This window comes from Macrobrachium nipponense, chromosome 9 (genome assembly GCF_015104395.2).
Source record: "Macrobrachium nipponense isolate FS-2020 chromosome 9, ASM1510439v2, whole genome shotgun sequence".
Classification (NCBI taxonomy): domain Eukaryota; kingdom Metazoa; phylum Arthropoda; class Malacostraca; order Decapoda; family Palaemonidae; genus Macrobrachium; species Macrobrachium nipponense.
In genome coordinates, this window is record NC_061110.1 from 23,304,186 (window position 1) to 23,324,679 (window position 20,494).

Genomic DNA, 20,494 nt, shown 5'->3' on the forward strand with positions numbered 1-20,494 from the left:
AAGTTTTATCTAATTAAGAAATTAAAGAACTGGTAATATATGTAAAACTGACCTTTTTTAAAAGTACAAACACGGAGATTTTTAAGTACATCAAACCGAGATGCTGGTATTGGGTAAGTTCTAAATTTTCAGATTTCTGTGATCTCAGACTGATCAAACACCCTACACCAATTCTTTTTCAATCTTATCAACACGTCCAAATACAGTTTCCCCCTCAAACAATTTTTGGAAATGCCATTCATCTCTAACAAGGGTACCCTGCAATGTTATATTTCACAGCTATCACAGGTTGAGCACTGATTAAAGCCCACTTACACAAAGAAGTCTAAACAAGCTTTGGGAACAGGATGAGGGAATTTCTTATATGCCAGGGCCAAGCTTGTGGAACTATGAGAAGGGACCTCTTTAAGAGAATAACAAGTTTATGTGAAAAAACAGCAAGCTTATAAGGCTGGGAGGAGGAACTCCCTGATTCACCAGGCTGGGAGGTAACTTCCTGAATACATAATGGGCTTTTATGAAACAAGAAATCCAAGCTTGTCCTTCATCTCTTGGTGTTTTATATCCCCTCCTTCCATTATTCCCAGGTATTTGTATCCAGTCTCATCTATGTGTTTGATGTTGCTCCCATCTGGTAGCTTTATCCCTTCAGTTCTCATTACTTTGCCTTTTTGTATGTTGACTAAGGCGCATTTTTCTATTCCAAACTACATCCTGATGTCCCCAGATACAATCCTTACAGTCTGGATTAGGGTATCTATTTCCTTGATGCTCTTACCATACAGCTTGATGTCGTCCATGAACATCAGATGGTTGATTCTGTTGCCTCTTTTCTTGAGTTCGGCATCCATCTTCTGTAGTTCTTTGGATGCCAGTTACCAACTCAAGAATGGCTTGATATTAAGAAAAAATCATAATTATACTTTCCATGATGAATGGAAAGAGACTTATTTTTTCGTAAATATCGAAGACAAATGTATTTGCTTAATTTGTCGCGCAACTATTACTGTATCTAAGAAAAGCAATGTAGAGAGGCATTTTGTAACACATCACAAGAGGAGTTATGATACTAAATATCTGTCTGGCAGTGCTTTACGAAGTGAGAAAGTGAAAAGGTTAAAATCTGAGTAGTGGGTTCAGCAAGAAATATTCAGGAAGCCTATTGATAAAGCTTATGCAACAACCGTTGCTATACTTAAAGTTGCCCATGTTCTTGTGAAAAATAAGAAACCATTCGAGAATGGTGAAATGCTGGAGTGTTGGCTTGGTGTCTGAACCTTTGTTTGAAAGTTTCAAGAATAAGACTGAAATCATAAATGCAATAAAATCCATGCCATTGTCTGGGAACATGGTCACATGTAGGATAGAAATGATATTGGGAAAGGTATTTAATCAAATGAAAGCAGACACTGAAGAATGTAAGTATTTCAGCTTGCAGTTCAATGAATCTAAGAATGCTGTGGACATAGCCCAATGAAGTGTATTTGTGCACATGGTTTTTTCTGATGACACTGTGAAGGAAGATACATTAGTGCTCTTACCCCAGAAAGATAATCACATGGAGTAGATGTTTTTCATGTCAAGAATTTAATTGACAAAGTGAATCTCTTCTTCAAAAACTTGTGTCAATAACAAAAGATGGGGCTCCCTTAACAATAGGTGCCAATGTAGGCTTTGTGACACTGAACAAAAATGATGCTTCATTACCTCAGTTCATTAGCTACCACTGCATTATACACCAGCAAGTTCTGTGTTCAAAAGTTGTTAAATATGAGCATGTAATGAAATGAAGGAGTTATAAGACCTTGCATTTTTAACAGACATCACAACTAACTGAATGAGGTAAATCTAGAATTGCAAGGGCAATGAAAATTTTGTTTCAAATGACAAGTTCAGTAAACACTTAATATTGATAAACTGAAGTTATATGTCTCAGATCTCTAAAGGATTCTTACATCACTTCCCTACACTAGAGAAAAGGGTTAACATCAATAGTTCCAAGTTTCCTGTTGCTTCTACATTTGCAAATCAGCTCACCATGATTTTGGATGAATTCAAAAGGAGGTTTGCAGACTTCAGTTATGTTTTACAAGGAACAGCTATCACATTCCTATCTAACCCTTTTGGTAACAGCAATATTACTACACAAATCTCATCATGGATCTATTTTCAAACTAAACATCAGTGACCTGGAGATGGAAATAATTACTTCGCAAACTAACATGTAACTGAAGCGCAACAAAGAAAATAAAGAATTCTGGACATTAGTAAATGCAAAGCAATTTTCTCTACTGGATGAAGTATGTCAAAGACTACAATTGTGCTTTGGTTCGACATACCTGTGTGAATCAGGATTTTCAACAATGAAAATCTTAAAATCCAAGTGTAGGTCACGTCTTACTGATAGTCACCAGAAGGACTGCATGAGAATGGCAATTACGAACTATACCCGAGACATCCAAGTTATCTGAAGCAATGCACAACCAGCCTTCTCATTGAAACTTCCAAAGGTAAAAATATCAAAATACTAAACATGTTGAAATACTAGAATATTAAACATTTGAATTTTATGTATATGCCACCCTTCACACTAGGTTTGTAAAGATTATTCTATCTCTCTCTCTTCCACATATATATATATTATGGCATCCGCAATTGAATTGTCAATCATTTATGTGGTCTGCACCTTTCGAAAGGTTTTGGACCACTGCCCAACACCATGCCAGCCACTGACAAAAGACCCAAGGTACTGCAATTTTCAAATACAGTCTCCACTTCAATCAAGTAAGGAATTGCAAAAATTTACTTACACCTTCATTATGTTGATTGCAAAATGGAAGAGAGAGACAGGCTATGTTTAAAAGCTAACGAGATAGTGACCGCTCTGATTTCAAGACTTAACCTTAATGGAAGGTAAGCAAGACTTAACCTTAATGGAAGGTAAGAAGTCCTCTCCAATCTGTCAATGTGCTTCAGTAATAAGGTCCCTCAAAAAGAATGACATAACATTCTTAGAAAGGGGTCGAGAAGGATTTTTAACCGAGCTCCATAGGTTACTAGTAGGTTCTCTGATTTTTGCATTCCACTGCACTTATCTTAACACTCTCACAGGGCAAAGAGGTAACTCTTCCTCTTCTGGGCCCTGGATCTCCATTAAGTTCTTGATGGTAAAAGGACGAGGCAGCCAGGGGTTGGACAGGGTCTTGTTCTTTGCCAATAATCCGAGGTTAAAGGAACAGACACTATCCCCTTGAGAGAACCCAGTCCTTCTATCAATAGCATGAACAGCTCACTGACCCACTTAGCAGTTGCTAAAACCACAAGGAAGAGGGTCTTCCTAGTAATGCCCCGTAATGTTGTTGAACGAAGGGGCTTGAAGGGGGACCAGAGAGCCATTTCATAATTACACCTCCAAGTTCCAAGAGAGCAACTATACCTTCTGCTTGGATGTGTCGATTGATTTAATGAGGTTGGACAAATCATGGTTTGAACATAAATCCAAACCCCTCCCCTATGACAAAAGACAAGAGGCCAGCATAGCCCTGTAACCTCTACTGGTAGAGAGGAAGACAGACCTCTATAGGATCTCAAATACAGCAAAAAGTCTGCTATCTCTGTTACTGATGTCTGAGTCGTAAGATGCCTTAGTTAATCTCTTATTGCGGCCTTTGCTGCAATAAAGAATACAAGCTGAACTTGAGTCTGACTGCACTAGCTGAACTTAAGTCTGACATACTACTTTGCAAAACAAGTCAACTATCCAAAGTCGTAATCAGTGAAAAAAAAGTCTCTATCCTAAAAAGTCTCTAATCTTTAAAGTCTCAATACTGAATCATGCTGAAGGCTACCAATGGTAAGGATACTTCACCAATTGGAAAAAACAACTGGAAAAGCGATGGAAATCCCAAACTAGCAAACTTCTCACAATTGATCCTCAGTCATAAGCCAGCAGGAACAAATTGAAGCTCTTTCCCGTGAATTACAAAATTTTAGCTGCCATGTGAGTTGAAACTATAGCTATGTAATTACTTGGCAAGTTACTTATATAAAATTGAGATTTGGGCAATATCTATAACAGACTTTTATCTTTTAAATAAGTTTGTTCATGGAAAGCAAGTCCTTAAATATGTATTTCCTCACTTCCCGGTCCCAAGTTCTAACAACCAAATACAGACAAATCCATATGTACAGGTGATCCCACCGACTTTTTTTTCTCAACCTTTCTCTAGGAATATTCCATGACAATATGTGTACTATGGTAATGTATTCACATGAAAAAAATGAACTCAAAATATGACTAATCAGTGCTACTATAGTGTGATTCCTACTTTCATTTTCAGTTCCATCCTCAGTATGGGGATTCCCCTCTACTACATTTAGGCCGATTCCTACCATTGTTTTTTTCCTAACTATACAAACCTGACGTCCTTTATGTTAGGAATGTGAATACCCACCTGCCCAGATGTAAACAATACCATTTTCGCTATAAAAAAGGAAACAATATTTCCGTTTGTATATCAAAATACCCACCTGCCCAGATGTAAACAATACCATTTTCGCAATAAAAAGGAAACAATATTTCCCTGTTTGTATATCAGATAGTTGCTCAATATGTATAATCAACCCTTCCAAGATGTTATGAGTGTTTTATAATGGAGTGGAGCACAGGGAAGAAATGGTGACACTATCTCCTTCAACATGGTCTACTGGTTGAGGAAAATTCTTGCTGCAAGTGCAATGGGCCAGTGATGTTGGATAACAAGAGTACGTGGACTGAATGTGCCAATATGGAGGTGCAGAAGAAAGGGTTGCTGGTCAGTTCAGTGAGTTAGAAAGAGGAATGAATTCTTCCATTACACTAATCTGAATGGAAGGCTCCACTGTAATTTGAAGTTCTGTGAAATTTTAGAGCTAGTTTACAACTGGAGCATCAAAATGCCAATGGAAGAAGTGCCAAAGCATATTGGTAGATCCCCAAATACTGTAGTCGACCGGTTCAATTACTGTCGGGAAGTCTGCTCTGAAATGGTATCTGTGGCTAGGAGAGGAAAGCCGAGTGGAATACCCAAGAATCCAATACAAATAGACGAGGCCAGATTTGCAGGGTGCCGGAGGTACAATTGTGGCTGTCTTTTAGCAGGAAATGAACCTGCCAAAGAAAACATTGGAGATCCAGTGCAAAATCATCAGAACCACATCTCATGCACTGATAAGCCATGGGTCTTTGGACTGTGCCAGGATACTGATGTTAGGCACTTCTGCATACACAAATGAGATGCAGTGACATTAATCCTTATCAGTGAATGTTAAGTAGAAACAGGTTCACCAATACATTTTGATGAATGGCCAGTTTATTGACAACTTCATCAAGCTGGGTACAATCACAAAACCACCAATCATCAGGAACATTACATTGACCCAAATACAGGTGCGCACACCCAACATATCGAAAGACTTGGTTAGATAGCAAGAGCAAGATTTTAAAGAAAAAGCAAGGAGTTCCACAGTATCTACTCCAGGGGCCCTTGTATGAAAACTGCTGGCGTGTTTCGAAAGGAGACGAAGACTACTTCGCAGCAATCCTAAGCGATATTAAAAAAGTTTTTGTTAGCTAATTTTTGGTACTAAATTAGCTCTCCAATTTGCAATTTAATTTAATTCTGAGTTTTAGTGTCTTTCAGTGATTTTTTGTTTTATTTATCCTAAATAAAATAAAATAGTGCAAAGATTTATGTTTTATCTATCCTTCTATGGTAGGAATCACCTTATGCCTGTAAAATAGGGTAGTAATCACACTATAGTTGAACTTTAATAGTAAAAATCACACTATAGTAGCATCAACTAATCTCCTGTCACTTGCAAGTTTTAAGAAATCAAGACATAAGTACATCTTATTTGAAACTGACTACTGAATGGAATTATTCTATATGGAATTCATACGCTCAATATCACACCAAGAGACTTTAACTGTCATGAAAGTAAAACATTAAAATGTTAGAAACTTTAAATTCTACAATCATGCACTTACTTCAAGAATACCAATACAGTGCTGTAAATAAAATACCTTACCCTCAGTTTTGACAGGAAGAGTGGGTTGTTATAAGATTCAAGAGAGGTACTAGGATACAATGCTTCAGAAACACGCTGAAATGTTTCCTTGCAAGCATCAACCCATAAGGAAGAAACCAAATGTAGGCCTCGTTTCTTAGCTCGATTAAAAGTTCCCTGGAAAATAGTGATGTGAAAATACCCGACTTCTAAAATAATTTTTAGATCTCATATGTAAAACCTTTTACTTTTACTAAAGCCTTAATACCAAGTTATGGAGACAAATTATATAGTGAATTGTTCCTTGTAATGAATGAGCAAGTAACTGAAGGTGAGGCAGGACCAATATCACTAGAAAGCCTGCCTGAACTGCAAAGTTATATTTTTTTATGTTTCCTAATTAAAACTTCTACATTTACTTATAAAACAGCAACAATTCAAAACTGAAATACATTATGATTTAAGAAACTCCAATGAGACTTCCACCTTGTATTCACAATAGCACAGATTAAAGATATAAGTTGAGAAAAGAACTGAAAAAAATTGAGGTATACTTCATACAGTGTATTCATTACTTTCTAAAACAATATATTTGTAAATTTTTAATCTTCCAGTCCTTACAGGACAGTATGTACCAAAAAGAAAAAGTCTTAAGGCAAATGTTTGAACTTCACACACACACAAGCAAAAAAGCACTTAAGAACTAATACTAAAGAATAATGGGTGCATCTTTTATCAAGGCTTGGAATAATAACAAGCCTTTCATAACCATATAAACACTGTTATTATCTAAATCTATTACAAGTCACTTATGTACATTCCATACTCTACTGTTAAAATGAAATTGCAGACCTCCCCAGTAATTCATCATAGATAAAAATGATATTGTCATGATACAATAAAGTTTTATACATACTTACCTGGCAGATATATACTTAGCTATAGACTCCATCGTCCCCGACAGAAAGTCGAATTTCGTGGCACACTCTACAGGTAGGTCAGGTGATCTACCGCCACTGCCGCTGGGTGGCAGGAATAGGAACCATTCCCATTTTCTACCAGATTTTCTCTTCCACCTGTTTCCTGAGGGGAGGCTGGGTGGGCCATTTAATTGTATATATCTGCCAGGTAAGAATGTAGAAAACTTTATTGTATCATGACAATATCATTTTTATACATTCAACTTCCCTGGCAGATATATACTTAGCTGATTGGCACCTTTGGCGGAGGGTAAGAGACAGCTAATTACTGAATAGACAGGAAAACAACATACGTTGTAGGTAACAAAAATATAAGAAACCTTGGTTCCTACCTGTGTCGGCGAAAGACTTCATGGCTACTGCCTAGGAGCTTACATCGCCTCAAGAGCCTCAGCGAGGTAGTGACCTCATGCTAAGAGTTCTTGATGGTCTGTCGATGGGGTCTTATCCACTTACTCGACAGAACCTAAGGATCTTTGTCAATGGGGTCCTATCCACTTACATGACAAAACACCTTGCCATATGGCATCATCAAGGAGCATAACACCGATCCCGATCACCTGATCCTAATACCGGGGTTAGTACTACGATTGAAAGGAGTTATCCCCCCAACATCCTTTCAAACGACCATAAAAACTCAAATCCAAACAATCTTTTAGTTAAAAACAATATTATTTAAGGATCAGTACCAGCTCCCTGTCCCAGCACAGTATCCGCTGATACATAAGGTCCAAGAGAAAAGCACTTTTCATAAGTCACTCTGACGTCTTTTAAGTAGTGGGAGGCAAATACCGAGTTGCATCTCCAATATGTTGCTGCTAATATGTCTTTCATTGACATATTTCTATTAAATGCTAGGGAAGTTGCAATTGCACGGACTTTGTGTGCTCTAACCCTAAGCAGCTTAAATGCTTTCTCCTGGCATTTCATGTGAGCCTCCGTTATCACATTTCTCACGAAGAATGCTAATGCATTCTTCGACATTTGCCTCTTCGGGTTCCTGATCACAACCCTGAAGTTGACTCTTTCTCTTCAGATAGAACTTCAGTGCTCTGACCGGACAGAGACCTTTCTGGTTCTCTACCCACAAGGGGAGAGAGGCCCTCGATTTCAAAACTTCTGGGCCACGGTTTAGAAGGGTTCTCATTCTTGGCCAGAAACAGAGGTTGGAAAGAGACAACAGCAGAATCTCCTCTAAAACCTACCCGAGAGTCTAATGCATGTATCTCACTGACCCTCTTGGCAGTCGCGAGGGCCAAGAGAAAAATGCACTTTCTCGAGAGGTCTCTAAAGGATGCCTTATTCGGTGGTTCGAAAGTATCCGAAGAGAAACTGGAGGACCACATCCAGATTCCAACTTGGTGTGATAGAGGACTTAGACTTTGTAGTACCAAAGGATTGTATCAAATCATGGAGATCCTTGTTGTCCTCTATGTTGAGGCCCTTGTTTCTAAATACCGTTGAGAGCATACTCCTATAACCTTTTATGGTTGAAACAGCTAAGCGTGATTCCTCTCTAAGGAAGAGAAGGAAATCAGCAATTTCGGTCACAGAGGTATTGGAAGAGGACAGCTTCTTCGACCTACACCATCTACGGAAGACTTCCCACTTCGATTGATAGACCCGCAGAGTAGAGGATCTGCGGGCTCTGGCAATTGCGCTTGCAGCTTTTCGAGAAAAAGAAAAGCCTCTCGCTCTGACAAGTCTTTCGATAGTCGAAAGGCAGTCAGGGAGAGAGCATGGATGTTTCCGTGATATCTCTCGAAGTGGGGTTGTTTGAGCAGATCTGTCCTCATGGGAAGAGATCTGGGGAAGTCCACCGTCCATTCCAGTACCTCTGTGAACCAGTCTCGAGCGGGCCAATATGGGGCGATGAGTGTCAGTTTCGTCGCCTCCGAGGAACGGAACTTCCTTAACACTTCCCCCAGAATCTTGAATGGGGGAAAAGCGTAGGCATCTATGCCCGACCAGTCCATGAGAAGGGCATCTATTGCTATTGCTCTGGGATCTTCGACTATGGAGCAAAAATTTTCTATCCTTCTGGAGAGGAACGTGGCGAACAGGTCTATCTGAGGCTTCCCCCAGAGGGACCAGAGCTTTCGGCAGACTTCGGAGTGGAGGGTCCACTCTGTTGGAAGGACCTGGTTCTTCCTGCTGAGTCTGTCTGCTCTGACATTTTTGGTTCCTTGTGCAAACCTCGTCAACAGTACAATGCCTCGTTCCTCTGCCCATATCAAGAGGTCTCTCGCTATCTTGTATAGTGTGAGCGAGTGAGTCCCCCCCTGTTTTCGGATGTAAGCCAGAGCCGTGGTATTGTCTGAATTTACCTGGACTACCACGCCTCTGACCTCCGACTCGAAGTTCTTCAAGGCTAGATGAACTGCCATAAGTTCCTTTACATTTATATGCCACGACACCTGTTCTCCTGTCCAGGTTCCTGACACTTCCTTCTTTTCCTAGTGGTTTGCGTTACCCCATCTATTCCCGTTTCCGAGGCGTCGGAAAACAACACTAGGAGAGGGTTCCGAATCGCAAGGGATATACCTTCGTTCTTTTGAAGTGGGGTTAACCATCACCTCAGGTGTGATTTTATTTCTTGTTGAATGGGAAACTGATCCGAAAGTTCCCCTTTCTTTCTGTCCCACATTCTTTGCAGGTAAAACTGCAGAGGTCTCAGATTGAGCCTCCCTAGGGAAACTAACTGCTCCAGCGACGAAAGGGTGCCCAGAAGACTTAACCATTCCCTCGCTGAGCTTCATTCTTTCCCTAAGAAGGTTGAGACTTTCTCCAAGCCTCGAGCAACTCTGTCTTGCGATGGAAATGCTCGAAAACCCCGAGAATCCATCTGAATCCCCAGATAGACAATGTCCTGGCTGGGGATCATCTGCGACTTCTCGAGGTTCACGAGCAGTCCGAGTGAGCGAACGAGATTCAAAGTAGTTTCCAAGTCCTCCAAACATTGTTGTTTTGATTTGGCCCTTATTAGCCAGTCGTCCAGATAGAGGGATATGTTCACCCCCTCCAGATGAAGCCATCGTGCTACGTTCCTCATCAGGCTGGTGAACACTTGAGGAGCCGTAGACAGGCCGAAGCACATAGCCCTGAATTGAAAGACCCTTCCCTGCATCATGAAACGTAGATATTTCCTCGATGACGGATGCAGAGGGACGTGAAAATATGCGTCTTGTAGATCCAAGGAGGCCATCCAATCTCCTGGACGCAGAGCCGCCAGAACCGAATTGGAGGTTTCCATAAAGAACTTCTGTTTCTCTAAGAATCGGTTCAGTGCGCTCACATCCAGGACAGGTCTCCACCCTCCCGAGGCTTTTGGTACGAGGAACAGTCGATTGTAAAAGCCCTGAGAGTGTGGATCCTGTGCTAATTCTATGGCCTCCTTGTCCAACATTTGTTCTACTAGTTGAAGAAGGGTCTTCCTCTTGACAGGGTCTGTGTACTTCGCCGACAGTTCCCTTGGAGTAGACGTTAAGGGAGGCCTGTCTCTGAAGGGGATGAGATATCCTCTCCTCACTATTGAGAGGGACCAGTTGTCCCGCCCCTCTCGACGCCCATTCTTCTGCAAAGTTCAGAAGTCTGGTGCCTACTGGTGTTTGGAGGACTTGAGGTTCACTTGTTTTTCTTGGTAGGTCTAAAGGCAGAAGACCTACCTCTTCTTTCTGCTCCTCTCATCTTAAAGGAGGACCGAGAAGACGAATTCCCTCGAAAGGGCGGCTTTGGGTTCCGTGTCTCCTTCTTCGTGGCAGGAACAGCTGTCCTCGGTCTTTTGGTTGACTGTACCAGCAGATCTTGTGTCGCCTTCTCAGTAAGTGAGTGAGAAATGTCTCTCACTAACTGAGAAGGGAAAAGCTGGTTAGACAGAGGAGCGTACAGAAGGGACGACCTCTGTACCGGAGAGACAGCTTTTGTAAGAAAAGAACTGAATACAGTTCTCTTCTTAAGTATTCCCGCCCCGAAAAGGGAGGCCACTTCCCCTGATCCGTCTTGCACTGCCTTGTCCATACAAGCCAAAATACTATTAAGGACATTGGGGCTCAGGCGTTCATTGTCTTGTGTCCTCTTGGCCATCACCCCAAGGGACCAGTCCAGAAAGTTGAAAACTTCCAAGACATGGAACAATCCCTTGAGGAGATGGTCCATTTCAGACATTCCCCAAGTTGTCTTGGCTGAAGATAGAGACTGTCTCCTCGACGCGTCCACCAGCGTTGAAAAATCTGCTTCTGCAGAAGCTGGGAGGGCGAGTCTCATTGCTTCGCCTGTCTCATACCAGATACCCCTCCTCCCAGAAAGTCTGGAGGGAGGGCAGGTAAAGACAGTCTTTCCCGCCGCCTCCTTGGAGTTAAGCCAATTTCCAAAAGACTGCAAAGCCTTCTTCATGGAAATTGTCGGCCGCATCTTCAAGAAGGAGGACGACTTTGAGGTCTTCGTGCTCATGAACAGCGACCGAGGAGACGGAGGAGCGGCAGGACTCAAAGAATCTCCAAATTCTTGGAGCAAAAGCGCTGCCAACGCTTTGTAGTCCGATAGTCCAGCCCCTTTTGATCTTCAGTGTCAGAGACATCTTCCAATACAAGTTCCACCGGAGAATCATTATCAGCCGAGAGAGAACGTCTCTTCTCGCAAGGTGAAGGGCTCTTCGCAGGATCAGCTCCCTCCCGACAAGGGCGACGGCCACCTGTGCGACATCTTGCGTCCCTGTCCGGCAAATGCTGATCCCGAGAAAAAACCCGATCATCATCTAAGTCCTCCTGACAAGAATGACTGCCGCCTGTGCGACGTCTTGCATTCTTATCAGGAGACGGCTGTGCTTGCGGCAAGTTTCCACCAGAAACGGACATATCGTGAACAGGACGATGGCCGCCTGTGCGACATCTTTCGTCTCTGTCTAGAGAAATCCGTTCCTGGTCCAAATCATAAAGAGACGCTTCCTGGTTGATTTCTCCGTATGGTTCTCTTGAAGAAAATCTTGACGCTTGGTGCTTATCAGTTGCCGAAAGTCTGGTTCGTTCCATGGGCTTGGACGTATCTGTCCGTCTCGGACAGTGTCGTCTGTCCGAGCTGTCCACATATGGAACTTGGCGCCTGGCTGGTGTCGTTCCAGTACGACACTTCTGCCTGTCTGTCTTGTCCGCTTCTGGCGCCTGGCGCCCGGACAGAGTTGCCTGCGCACGACGTTTTGTCCTATCCATGCTGTCCGCCTTGTCCAGGTTGTCCGCAATCGGCACACGGCGCTTGGTCATAGTTGTCCACATAGGACAAATCTGCCTGTCCGGGCTGTCCGCATCTGGCGAATAGTGTCTGGTTGGCGCCGTCCGGGTAGGACACTTTTGCCTGTCCGAGTCGTCCAATTCTGGCGCCGAGCGCCTGGGTGGTTCTGTCCGACTCAGACACTCTTCTTCATTGTCCGAATCTGGCGTCCAAAGCCTATGAGTTTTCGTCCATCTTTCCTTATTCATCTCTGTTCTCGGAAGAGGAGTAGAGGAGAGGAGTCTGGAGTCCGGAACGCACGTCGGACGAGATCTCTTAACAGGAAGAAAATCGTCCTTTCTCCTCGGAAGGTCTTTTCTCAATACTCCTACTAATGAGGAAATCTGTTCCTGCATTTTAAGTAGGATGTCCGTCGCGGTTTCTTCCTTTTCTTTCTCATGAATAGGAGAATACCCCTGGAAGGCGTAGGAGATCGAGACATTGTCTTCTTGGCTCTTTTCCTCTCGTAAGGAGAATCGTCCGGGAAACGTTCCGGGCTCGAGTCCAGCGTCGGAGCTTTCCAACTCCTCTTGATCGGACGCGACAGTTCGTCGGAAGTCCATCCACTTCTGCGAGGAGACGAATCGGATGACGAAAAGCACACTTTTAGGATGCCTTTCCAATGGCGATCCTTGGCAGTCTGGGACGCTACAGATTCTGCCGAGGGGACGCCTGACCGGTGGGGATTCTCCGTAACCTCCGTACGACTGTCAACATTCCTTCTCCTCTGGGCCTGGGAGCTTGGAAGAGGTCTAGGTCTGGGAGCGAGACAGAACCGATCAGACGCACCCTCCACTACACTGGGGACACTTATGTAACTTTCCACAGTCTTACCTTTAAGAGCTTGCATTTCAAGCTCCATCCTCCTTAATGCGGTCTTCAGATTTGCAATCTCCACAGCAGAACTTGCAACATCTGCTACGGGAGAAGGTGATACTGCATGTGAGGAAGCAATTAATTGAGGGTTAGTTATACTAACTGGCTCGTTAGAGCGAGATCTACTCATGCTTCTAGAGACTGCCTTTCTAACCCTATCTCTCTCTAGTTTCCTTAAATAGGAATCTAGGGTCTTCCATCCTTTCTCATTGATATTCACACATTCATCACAAGTGTTATTTCTAGTGCATTCATACCCCCTACACTTCTTGCATACCTTGTGAGGATCTAACGACACTTTCGGTAGCCTCACCAAACAACCCTCATTCACACATCTTCTAACTTCACAGCTAGAATCAGACATTTTTGAGCAAAATCCGAAGCAAAATCCAAAAAACGTTCCACAAAAGCGTATGCCAAACCACAGATCCAAATACGTCACCAAAAAGACAGTCCAGAAGATCAACGGCGATGAAAAACAAAAATCCAGTCAGGAGATAACAACAACGACGTTACCAGTATGGCCGACAGAGAAAATCTGGTAGAAAATGGGAATGGTTCCTATTCCTGCCACCCACCGGCAGTGGCGGTAGATCACCTGACCTACCTGTAGCGTGTGCCGCGAAATTCGAATTTCTGTCGGGGACGACGGAGTCTATAGCTAAGTATATATCTGCCAGGGAAGTTGAATGTATAAAACTAAAAAATAAACACTGAAAGGTAACCATCCACTACAATCAAGCTGCGAATAAGATGGAGGAGTTCCTAGAGACAACAAAATATTCACTGAAGAAAACAGAATACATATACAATAGAATAAAAGATTCATGCCAAAAGGCGAGTGCTGGAACCTATGAGGTCATTCAGTGTCGAAAAGGAAATTGACAGTAAGGAGGTTTGAAAGATGTGACAAGAGGAAAACCTGGCAGTTGCACTATGAAACAATTGTTAGAGGGGTGGAAAATCAGATGGAAGAAATAGAATATGAATGGAGGTATACATTAAAGGAATGAAAAAGGTTAAAGCCAAGAATGCTGTAAAGACCCTCTAGTAATGCTTACAATGCACCATGTGAGGTGTACTGATGGCACTACCCCCTTACAGGGATTGAAGAAAACAGCTCAAGATCAAGAATAACTTTTTTTGCAGCAGTCATCATCTATCAGCATACTATTCATAATCACTTGGCATTATCAAAATTGTATTCAAGCCCTATAATAGATATTAAACATTACTATAAATATATACTTTTACCTTACTACCATCTCTAAATATAACATGTGTCACATCAGAAGTCAGCCTTTCCCTCACAACTGCACCAAGAGCTTTCAGTTGGTCTTTTATAACATCTGAATGATTAGCTCTCTTAATACGTACTTCTACATAAGCCACAACATCTGAAAGAGCAAGCACATTTACTGAATTTTTAATACTGCATACTGCAAAAAAAAAAAAATAAAAAAGAGAGAGAGAGAGAGAGAGAGAGAGAGAGAGAGAGAGAGAGAGAGAGAGAGAGAGAGAGAGAGAGAGAGAGAGAGAGAGAGAGAGCTTTCAAAATGACTCCAAAGTTTCTTAATATCATACTGTACATACTCTTTCACTAAGAGACAGTATGTATTCAAAAATTATACATTTGCACAAAAATCTAAGACTGCTCAAGGCTACTTTAGTCTGACTGACAATTTTAGAAAAATTGGGGTAAAAGGATAAAACGGACACTAAAGCACCGAGGTGCTTGAATATTTATTGCTTGTTTTAAATTAGTAAACAGAAGCTAGAATGCTGTAACACCTCTGATTAATGAAACAATAGGGAAAAGATCATGGTACTGTTCTCACTTAGTATTCATTCTGCTGTGCAAGTACATAGAGTACTATACGTATAAAAGGATGTTAGACACAAACTTCTCAGAGTTGTGGAAATTTCACCTAAATTACTTTCTAAGATATAAGCTGGAAACTCAGCTCTTCAGAATCCCTCATGCATTAAGCAATTTGTACATCAAAACACAAGGCTTGTTTGTTACAAATAGATATTACCATTATGAGCCACGTTGCTTGCCACAAAATAAAAGCCTCACAAAATCTAACTAAACATTTCATTTGGACTATAAAAAATAATAATTCAAATAAATAAGTGGTACCTTAATATGCAAAATAATTATGCTACCAAATCTTGGTCTATCATATTGCTATTTAACACACAACATAGTGGCTAAAACAAAACACAATCTTCAACTCAGAACACTAACCTTCCAAAATCAATGTTGAGGCTGGTTGAGTTTGGGGATAATCATCACCGCTGCTCCTTCTCCCTGCATCACAGTAACTGGCTTCCTTAGATGGCATTTGTGAAGGAATCCGGTTTATTTGTTGTTGTGGTAATGAAGGTGTAGTACTTTCAAGATGCAATGATGACTTTACAGGGACAGTGTCACCATCATGAGCACCTTCTGGAGAACTTTGTGACTGAAGTCCTTTTATAATATTAATTACAGACTTATTAACACTGGTTAGGGCACTTGTATCATCACTTTCGTTTTCAGAAAACAAAGTACTACATTCATTTTCTGACACACTTTCTTTAAGTACAGAACTGGTATTAGGAGTAGTATCATTAACTTGGGGATCATAATTCTTTGGTACGGATGTGTCCTTTAGGTTAAGGTCAGAAAATTGAAGGCTCACTCGACTTTTGATCAGGGGCCTCTGTCTATCTTTACTTTTCTTGGTTTTGACAACAGTGTATGAACGACGTCTTTGTCTGACTTTAGCTGTACTTTCTTCAATTTCTTGTATACTCTGAAGTTTCTTTGATAATTTGTCATTATCATTCAAATCAAATGGTAAGATTACTTCTGCAAGAGACCTTCGCTTTTTCCTTTTCAATGGCGAGACATATTGCAAACACTGCTTATTTACACTAATTCTAGAACTATTTTTCCTGTTCTGACTATGCAAGGACTGAACAAAGGTATCTTCAGATTCAAGAATTGACATAACACTCATGCCTTGCACGTTAAGCTCACGCGTAACATCCAGAATAGAGGCATCCTCCTCATCTGTGGACATGAGATCTTTGTCAAGTACTTTTGCAATGTTAGATGTGAAGATCAAGTTTTCAAAGCTTTTATTACGGATGTCTTTGTCAAGCGCCTGGGGAACCCCATTCTCAGAAATGTCCATAAGTTCAGGAGCTGGAGTGTCAGGTGTCTCAAGCACAGTTCCACCAGTAATGCTAATGTCATTCACAGGGTAGTTAAAAGAATTGTTAGGAGTTTCTGGGACAACAACAGATTCAGATGTACTTTGATAACTGTGGCTAAAGAGTGTTGACTGCAAAGACACTGGAGTCCCAGTACCGTCAGATGGCGGTCTTATTCTTAGGGAATCTCTTCTTCTGGAACTCCTCTTCATTTTGAAAGTCTCTCAAACTTTTTTATTAATCTGAAATTTTAAAGGAACAGTAGTTAACAACTCCAAAAAAAAAACATTAAAAAATATACTCTTAAGTTACATACTCATAACTTAATCATAATATTCCATTATTGTCCAGTAGCTAAAACTAAATCTACTTTGCAGCACATACTTTTCAAACAAACATGACAATTTATAATTTGCATAATCAGTGGACAATGACAACTCTCTAATCCAATCATATTAGTACAAACTTAACAATGTTTAAACAGCATGGAAAATAGAGCTTGATGAAATGACAACTCCAAAAAAATTACATTTTTATAATAAAATACATTTTTGTAAACAGGCAGTTGCTGGTTATCGGCTATTTGGTTTTATGGCACTTGTCTAGCTCCATAAAATCGCCGATTTATGGCACCATAACAGGCAGAGTTTCTACTGGTGCCAATAATAGAGTTAGTGTGCCATAACATACCTAACAGAGCCCCCATACAGGTGCTTATGGCGTCAATAACCGGTTATCGGTGCCATAAGCGCCCAGTTTTGGTTAATGGCGGTTTTCGCCTATCGGCATACCTTGCCGATAACTAAGGCAGCTAGAAATTTGAATAATTTTGGAAATTACAGTCGAGCTCTTTTGTTTTGGGTGTAGGTAAATTGCCTCACCCATTTTCAAGGAAGAACAGGTATAACTTGGCTAAAAGGGTCAATTTGTTTGTGCTCTATATCTATAAACAGGGAGGTTAGAGGGCCCATTATGAAATTACTTGGCGAGTATGTACTATATACAAAAATTTATTTTATTACATAAACGTCATTTTTTACATAAGTAAATTACCGAGTACAGGCAGCCCCTGGTTATCAGCGGGCTTCTGTTCCAACTACTTGATGATACATGAAAATCACTGATAACCAAAGTAGTTATTGGCGCCAATAGCTGGTTATAATGGCACCTCTGTTAGGGATGTATTGGCACCAATACTCAACATATCTTAGGATTTTTGACAATTTTCCGGCTTATGACACGCCTCAAGAACGGAGTCCCAGTCTTAAGCCGGGGACTGCCTGTATCGGTGCTGATAACTGGAAATAGGTGCATTTTGGCGCCCAAAAATTACAGCTTTTTGGGGCTAGACAAGCGCCATAAAACTGGATCGCTGATAACTGATGAATGCCTGTAATCACATAGGAGAATCCCACATTGACAATGGGATATATGGACATACATTATTCCAAAAACTAATATTCTAAACGGAAAGTTACTCAAAACAGTAAGTTGGCTAGCATTGACAAATAACTGTTGTAACCTTACCTGGTGAAGGAGCTATGGAAGGTAAGTATTGCCTTTGGTAATTATTCCACTCGCCATGTAGAGACGGGGCATCAGGGCCCTGTGTTGCCTCTAATTTGATGGGTACTTTGCAAACATATGAGGCAATTTAGCATGTTGCTAAAGCTGATAATTCAAACAAAAATAAATGCCTTTGACCTAGGCGCAATACAATATAGACCAGAATTAACACCAACACCACAATTAAAAACATTCACCAAAACAATTCTAACCTAACACACATCTTCCAAAGACAGACTCGACAATCTTAATCAAGGGGAGGAGAGAGTAAAATTGGAGGAGGTCTACTCCTATCCTTCGTAACTCAGTATCATGCCAGCCATCGAGAACAGACCTAATATACTGCACTTATTGTACACTGTCCCAAAGTTAATGTGTAGCAAATACCAATCTACATTTCAAGTATGTAGACTGTAGGATTGTACAAAGTGAGAGATTCTGCTTAAAAGTCAGTGAAGTGACTACCACCCTTATATCATACCCTTTGACTTTTAATAAGGGGAATACTTCCTCTTGTACTTTTTGAGTGTGATTCTATAATTACATCTCTTAAAAAAAAGCCTCTAATACCTTTCTTTCTTTCCAAATAACATTTAAGAGCTCTCACTGAACAGAGTTTTGTCTTGGTTTGTTGAACCTAGAATCTCTGATAAGCGCTAAATAAAGGTTTTGAGGGACATTCAGTCTTGACCAAAAAACCTAATGTGAAGGCACAAACTGCATTTCCTAGAGAAAATAACAATTTGTTGAAAATTGTATTTTTCCTAACTATACAAACCTGAGGTCCTTTAACAATAGGAATGGTACTTAGTGGTAGCTGAACTGGTCATAAGCTTCAAACAAGGGAGTTCTGTAGTTAACTGATTGTGCGGCAGTCGGTGGTCAGCTCGACTGCGAGGAGAGGAGTCACTTTGCTTTAGCCCCAGGAAATACAGAGTGAGGGGTGGCATGAGGTGGGACTATGTGTAAAGGACCTCAGGTTTGTATAGTTAGGAAAAATACAATTTTCGACAAATTGTTATTTGTTCCGATACGCAATACAAACCATCGGTCCTTTAACAATAGGAAGACTCACTTCTAGGTGGGTGGAATCTGAGTCAATGAACAGACTGGTGTTCGTCCAACCTTGGTTCCCTCCCTGGTCGTAAGAGCAGAGGGAGGGATCCTAGCCTCTGCCCAATGATCGGGGTACGTATGTACCGCAGGATTAATGGTCAGACCTCTGGACCCAAGTAATAAGAGGAAGGCCAGCATACCTCTTAAAACTAGCAAGCAAGAACTTGTTCCTATTGCAAGAGGCAATATGAAGTCATGGTTCGTCTCTTGTTGGCTTCCACTCCCCCCACCCCCTTGTTGGGGGAAGTGGTGGATAATCGCTCCTATCCCTAATGAAAGGGATAGGATGGAGCTCGGTCAAGTAGCTTACCTGCATCGGTCTCCTTTCCAGCGTATTGACGACCGCGGGGGGAGAAAAAGATGAGGAAGAGAAGCCAGTCTCACACTCATTCACTCATCCATTCATGCAGTCACACAAGGATGCTATGCTGTTCTGTCCGCTCGGGTGCTGGGTAAGCTACACAACCTGTTGAGCAGCCACCACGGGTCCCAAGGAAAAAAAAAAAGTGTCCAAGGACCTGTGGGCTATATCCCAAAGGTAGAAGGAGGTGAAGGTGGTCTGGTTGGTCATGACCCCCGCCTTCAGGACCTGCGCTTGTCTGCTACTACATTCCTCTTGCCTGGAATGTAGCGAGCTGACAGCTCTACTGAGTGAGCCACGGCCCACTCGTGCACCTGCAATGTCAACTGGTGCAACGGGAGGGACACTAGGCCCCCCTGTTTGTTGACGTATGCCACGACTGTGGTGTTGTCGCACATCAACACCACCGAGTGTCCATTCAGACGGTCCTGGAACTCTTGGAGAGCGAGAAACACTGCCTTGAGCTCCAGTACGTTGATGTGAAGGTGCTTGTCGTGATAATACCACATGCCTGCAGTCAGCATCTCCTCCAGGTGTGCGCCCCATCCCTCGGTTGACGTGTCTGAAAACAGCAACATCTCGGGGAGGAGGAGGAGGAGGAGGAGGAGGTGGAGGAGGAGGAGGAGGGAGGAGGAGGAGGAGGAGGAGGAGGAGGAGGAGGAGGAGGAGGAGGAGGAGTGCGGAGAGGCACTCCTCTTACGAGGTTCCTGTCATCCAGCCATTAGACTAGGTCCTGCCTCACCTCCTCCATGAGGGACACGGGGAAGTACGGTGGGTCTCTTGCCTGTGACCAACTCTCCTTTAGTCTCCACTGGAGAGACCGCAGGTGAAGACGCCCGTCAGGGACTGACTTCTCGAGTGACAACAGGTGGCCAATCACAACTTGCCACTGCTGAGCTGGCTGTTCCTGCCGAGATAGGAACTGGTTGGCTGCCTCCCTGAATCTGCTGATCTGTGAGTCTGTGGGGAAGACTCACCCTGCTACCGTATCGATCAGCATACCCAGGTACTTCATCCTCTGCTTGGGCTCAAGATCTGATTTCTCGAAGTTTACCACGATCCCCAGATTGCAGCAGAACTC

The 20,494-nt window shown here is 42.1% G+C and overlaps 1 protein-coding gene across 4 annotated transcripts in view; it reads right to left on the minus strand.

The window, feature by feature from the left end:
• The window catches only part of LOC135218422 (uncharacterized), a 99,862-nt gene that overhangs the window by 63,296 nt on the left and 16,072 nt on the right, over positions 1-20,494 (minus strand). For all 4 annotated transcript variants that reach the window (XM_064254728.1, XM_064254727.1, XM_064254729.1 and 1 more), the window contains exons 2-4: positions 15,418-16,612; positions 14,421-14,563; positions 6,070-6,225 (exon numbers count right to left, since the gene is read on the minus strand). In XM_064254728.1, coding sequence (XP_064110798.1) covers positions 6,070-6,225; positions 14,421-14,563; positions 15,418-16,582 — 1,464 coding nt within the window. In that variant the 5' untranslated portion in view covers positions 16,583-16,612. The remainder of the gene's footprint in view (positions 1-6,069; positions 6,226-14,420; positions 14,564-15,417; positions 16,613-20,494) is intronic.